Here is a 6,123-nt window from a genome sequence, read left to right as displayed (position 1 = left end):
GTTTCTCCACATGAGGCAAGGTTACCAATTTTGTACTATTTCCTCAAGGTGTTTGGGAACTGACCAACTCCAGACATTTAATATAACCAAAAGAACTGGTCTAAAACTCAGGAGCCCAAGTTTCTGTCCAGTCCTGACTGAACATGTCCACATCAGAAGAATTTCAGCAAGATCACATACAGAGAAGCCTGAAGGCACAGAAACTGCAGAAAACTCCCAAAGTCTCCATGAGCCAGGGGAAAGTTTGACTGCACTAGTGATAATTAAAACAGCCCACACTGTTTCAGCCCTTAGCAGAGGCCAGTCTTTCAAACAGTCTACCACACTGAGGAAGGGATTGATACCCTTGTCTCACCAATGAGGCAACAGAGGGTAAAGGTGGGAAAGTGTTGTCTGGAATCGCACAGTACATTGGTGTTGATGTTAGGTAATTGCCCCAGAAAGCCCCTTTCCCAGAAAGCCCATCTCCTAGTCACAAAACTCACCTCATCTTCCTGTCCCGATTACCCACTGAAAAACTAAAAACTTATGACCTGCCCCTAACGGCTCTTCATTGGCTATTCTAGCGTCCCTTCGTCTTTCTGCTGCTTCCCCTAACAGAACCTATATAAGAACGTGCTTTCTTTTGCTCTCTCTTTTCTCTCCTCCTTGATGCTGCTCTGCAGCCTCCCTCTCTCACCAATAAAGACCTTTCATACAAGCCTTGGTGGTCTGTGAGATCTCCGCTGGTCGAGGGCTGCCCTTTCAGTTGAAACCAACACCAGCTCAGTGCAAGGGATCCCCCATCCCAGAAGTCCCCACTGACAGCCACTGCTTGGGGTAACCATGGGTTGAAGGGCAAGGCTCTGGTAAAGGCAGATGTGAGCAGAACAGAAAGGGCCAGCTGGAGACCCCACAGACTGTGACCACGCGGCACAGCACCAGGGCACAACAAAGAGCCTCTGGCTGGAGAGCCCGGCCCACATTCCACGAGCCTCTAATCTACAGAGGAAATCCACAGCAAGCCCAAATGTCTCCCTTCTCCATGCTGAGCTGACTAACTCTCACCTGACATCTCTCCCTGCTTATACCCCTCCTAGGGTCTCCCATCTGCTCACCTCTGGAATCCAGACACAGCTCTTTCTTTATTATTATTAAATCATAGCTATGTACATTAATGCAGTCATGGGGTACAGTGTACTGGTTTTATATGCAATTTGAAATACTTTCATCAAACTGGTTAACATAGCCTTCGCGGCATCCTCTCCTACACAGCTCCTTACCCGAAACACTCCACTGCCTGACCACCAGCAGCACCACCTTCCCCACTCTGCGCACCCACACACAGCAGTCCCCCTTGCCCTTCAGCCACAATAGGAAGGAGCGCCAGGGTATCCACTGGCTGCACTCTTTAGGCCCTCCTGTATCCCTGTCCACCCCCAACCCTCAGCGTTATCACAGTTCTCCTCACAGAAAAACATGGCCACAGCGGCCCCCTCAGACCTCTGAGGCAGGGTCTGTCCAGCTCACTTCCTGTCCCCTTCCTGGTAGGCCACCCCACCTCACTCAGGGATCCAGGTTCCACAACCCATTTCCCTGGAGTTTGAGACAAAGTCCTTCAGGACATTCGGGTTTGGAGACATGTCAGCATTTGTTGGCCTGAACAGCAAGGCCGAGGCAGGAGCCACCAAGATCAGCCTTTCTGTCCGATCGCCCACGTCAGGGCTGGGAGAAGGTGTGAAAGGAAGAGCCTGTCAGATAAGCACTTGGGATGGGGCATGGTACCCAGGGTCATCAGTCCTGTTCTCAATGTCCAGACCTTGCTTATGAGGTCCAAGACTCTGAGTTAAGGGCCCTCTGCACCCTTTGTCCTCTCCAGGAAGGGACAGACACTTTCCAGCAGCCCTCTATGTGCACTCAGTGGTTGCAACACTCTGAAATGCTTCCCTGGAGCCCTGAGGAGTCAGACTTAGCCACTGAAGCTTCCTTTGCTCTGAGAGCCCTGGTGGCCTGAGGGCCTCGCCCTCGGAATTTCAGTCTGCTACATCTCAGAAATGGGCACCAACAAGATTCAAATGCTTTTCTCTTGGGGCCAAGTGGGAACTTCATTCACCACAAAACACTCATGGTTTCTAATGGATTCATTTCCACCATGCAAAATCGGCTTCCCCCAACCTAGGGCAACCCATTGGCCAGGACTTGAGTGGTATGACCTGGCTGGTGCCATTGTAGGAATATTCTTGAATACCAGAATTCATGTAGCTTCCTCCCAGACACAAGGCACTTTACCCTACAAATGAGAAAGAAATTAATCTCCTTAGCACTATGGGTAGTGACTTACCTCCTCAGCATCCTAGCAATCCATCTGACCAGTGGGGTGAAAGCACTCAGACCACTCTTTCAAACTCATCCCCACCCAACGGAGGCTTCTGAGAGCCTGTTACTTCTGCTTACCAGTTCTCCAGTGGGGTTTCAGCCAACCCACCAAAATGAACGCAGCATCATCACCAGACCATCACAAATGTGCGCAACGTGAATGCTCTTTGCCATCCCAAGCACGGGCCAAAGTTAGTGGGTGGCTGTAAACTGAGGCCCACCAACCCAGGAACACCAAATATCCACTATTTACTTACTGTAGTAATTTGTTTCTGACTCACAGCCCATTCCATGGGGTGACCAGAAATTCAGTCTCAGGAATTATTGGCTCCCTACACAAATGCCAAGGAGGCACCAGGTACCAGCCTGGGTGCTGCCCCACCTAACTGATCCCTTCAGACATGGAAGCTGTTTTTCCAAAGGGAAGGTTGGAACCTTCAGCATTTTAAAGGTATACAGAAAGAAGGAAAAGGGGGGGGGAGGACAGAGCAGATGAGGTAGTGATTACATTCTTATGAGGCCCAAGAAATCAATATTCTACATAAAATAAGGGAGTGAAGGAAGCATCAGTTATGTAAATGGAAGAATGGATGAGCAATGTCAGCAGAGAGACTGATACTTTAAGGAAAAAACCAAACAAAAATGCTGGAAATCAAAAGCCCCGTAACAGAAATGAAGAATGTTTCTGATGGGCTCACTAGAAAACTCCAGATGGATGAGAGAAAACTCAGTGAGCTTGAAAATACGTCAGTAGACCCTTCTCAAACTGAAATATAAAGAGAAAAAAAGAAAAATCAGAATAGAATGTCCAAGAAATTTGGGACAATAACATATGATGGGAACATAATGGGAACACCAGGAGGTGAGGAAATAAAGGAAAAAAAGAAATATTGAAGTAATAATGGGTCAGGATTCTCTAAAATAAATGACAGACACAAAACTATAGATTCCAGAAGCTCAGAGAACACTAATCAGGATAAAGAAAAATCACATTCTAATTTTCAGAAAACCAAAGACAAAGAGGAAATCTTGAAAGGAGCCAGAGAAAAACCTTCTTTACCTATAGAGAAACAAGGATAAGAATGATAACAGATTTCTCTTCACAAATCATGCAAGCAAGAAAGGAGGGGCATGAGATGTTTACAGAAAACATCACCAATCTAGAAGTCTGTGTTTAACCAAATTATTCCTCAGAAGTAAAAGCTCACAGACCTAAATGTAAAACACAGGACTATAAAACTTCTATTAGAGAACACAGAAGAAAATCTAGCTAACCTGGGGTTTGACACTAAGTTTGAATATAACACCAAAAGCACAATCCATAAAAGAAAAAAAACTGATGTTTGACTTCATTAAAATTAAAAATGCCTGCTCTGTGAAAAAAACTGCTAAGAGAATGAAAAGTCAACCTATGAACGAGGAGAAAATATTTGCAAAACACATCTAATAAAGAAAATATACAAAGAGCCCTTAAAACTCAACAAGAGAATAATTCAATCTAAAATGGATAAAAGTTCTAAACAAATTCCTCACTAAAGAAAATACAAAACAGCATATAAGCATATGAAAAAATGCTCAACATCATAAATTATTAAGGAATTATAAATTAAAACAATGAGACACCACTATACACCTATTAGAATGGCTAAAATCCAAAACTGACAATACCAAAGGCTGAAGAAATGGAACTGTCAATTCATTGCTGGTGGGAATGCAAAATGTTAGTCATTTTGGAATAATCTGGCAGTTTCCTACAAAACAACGCATACTCTTAACACACAATCCAATAATTGTGTCCGTAGGTCTTCATACACATAAATCGAAAACTTACATCTAGGCACAAACATGGTAAATGTTCCTGAAACCCACCAGACTTTCTGTAAGAAGTGTGGCAAGCACCAGCCCCACAAAGTGGCCCAGGACAAGAAGGACAAGAACTCCATGCCCAGGGAAAGTGGCTTTATGACAAGGAAGCAGACTTTCTGGAAAAAGGCTAAAACTACAAAGAAGATTGTGCTATGGCTTGAGTGTGTGGAGCCCAACTGCAGATCTAAGAGAATGCTAACTATCAAGAGATGCAAGCATTTTGAACCGGGAGGAGGTAAGAGAAAGGGCCCAGTGATACAGTTCTAAACATCTTTTTGTTTTAGCACTAAGACAATAAAATCCTGAGATTATGTTCTAAATAATACTACATCTACATGAACCTGCACAGGAATGTTTATTTATAGTCACTAAAAACTGGAAGCAACCAAGATGACCTTTAAAAGACAGATGAATAGCTGAACTGTTGTGTATCAGGAAACCCACGCAATGGAATATTATTCAGTGCTAAAAAGAAAGAAACTATCAAGCCACCCAAAGCCGGAGAGAAGAAATTTATAGGTAAAAAGAGCCATCCTGAAGGGGCTAACCGCTATATGATTCCAATTACGTGACACTCTGGAAAAGGCAAAAGTACAGTGAGAGTAAAAAGATCAGTGGTTGCTAAAGGTTGGAAGAAGAGGGTAGGGGTGAGTAAGTAGAGCACGAGGGATTTTTAGAGCAGTGAAACTACTCTGTATGATACTGTAATAGTGGCTATAAACGAGCCTTCGTGTAAACTATGAATTTTACTTAACAATGATGTGTGAAGACTGCTTCATCAATTGTAACCAGTGATCCACACTAAACAAGGGAGAGAACAGTGAGGGGGGGGTGGGGCAAGGGGGTAAAAAGGAACTCTCTGTACTTTCTGCTCAATTTTATGTAAACCTAAAACTTATTTTTTTAAAAGTTTATTAATTTTTTAAAGGTTCAAAAATCTAAAGGCAGATTTTTTCCTAGAGAAAAATCTTAACTTTAATGGTTAAAAATTTTGTACATTACTTACAAGGAAAAAAAACTCAATTTAGCAACAGACATCTCTTCGACAACACCGTGTTCTGTCTTACAGTGCCTGCCCTTGTGCAAAGTCCTCTCATTTCCTTCTACATTGTATTGCCCTCCTGAAAATTCCAACACTGATCAAAGAAACTGGTATGGAAGGGGAGTAACGTAAAGATGCTCTCTGAGAAAACAAAATGCGAAGTAAGAAACTGAATCTTCCTTTAGGAGACAAATCCTCTTTCATTAGAGGGAAATGGTAAAGCCAACACCTGGGCCTACATGGCCTTTGTGGAGTCACTACCGTGTCACAAATGCCCATCTTTCTGGAGGATACAGTATATTCTGTATAACCCAGAGAGAAAAACAAGTGAACTATTTGCTAATAAACCAATTTCATTTCCTTTTGCTACTGTAATAAACGACCGAAAACTTAGTGCCCTAAAACACCACAAATTTATCTTACAGTTCTTGAAGTCACAAGTCCAAAATGAGTGTCACTGCGCTAAAGTCCAGGTGTCAGTTGGCCTATGTAGACCTTCCGACTATAGGTTCTAGGGGAAAATCATCCTCCCCTGTTCCAGGTTCCACAGGCTGTCTACTTTCTGTGGCTCATGGCCCCTTCCTCTATCTTTAAAGCCTGCAGCACTGGGTCAAATAATTCTCATTCTGCCATCTATTTCTCCTTTTTTCTATATCCTCCAACTGCTTTTAAGGAGCCTGAAATTAAACTAGGCCCAGCTCAATAATCCTGAACACCCCCCACCTCAAAGGCAAGTGATTAGCTACTTTCATTCTTCTTTGCCAGGTAGCCTAGCACATTCACAGGTAGGTACTTGGGAAGAGGACACAGACATATTAAAGAGGCCATTATTCTGCCTATGAAAATGTCAAAAGAGGCTC

General features: G+C 43.4%; 1 protein-coding gene across 1 annotated transcript; it reads left to right on the top strand.

Annotated features, from left to right (window-relative positions):
* The first annotated feature begins 4,194 nt into the window (after window positions 1-4,194).
* Window positions 4,195-4,488, top strand: LOC100942750 (60S ribosomal protein L36a-like). The gene has a single exon (XM_003781786.2). The coding sequence runs from the start codon at window positions 4,201-4,203 to the stop codon at window positions 4,486-4,488; it is 288 nt and encodes a 95-aa protein (XP_003781834.1). The 5' UTR covers window positions 4,195-4,200.
* Window positions 4,489-6,123: the final 1,635 nt, after the last annotated feature.

The sequence above is a fragment of the Otolemur garnettii genome, unplaced genomic scaffold (assembly GCF_000181295.1).
Source record: "Otolemur garnettii isolate 467f Iridium unplaced genomic scaffold, OtoGar3 scaffold00002, whole genome shotgun sequence".
Classification (NCBI taxonomy): domain Eukaryota; kingdom Metazoa; phylum Chordata; class Mammalia; order Primates; family Galagidae; genus Otolemur; species Otolemur garnettii.
Note: the sequence above shows the minus strand (reverse complement) of the source record. Positions and strands in the feature narration are given on the sequence as shown.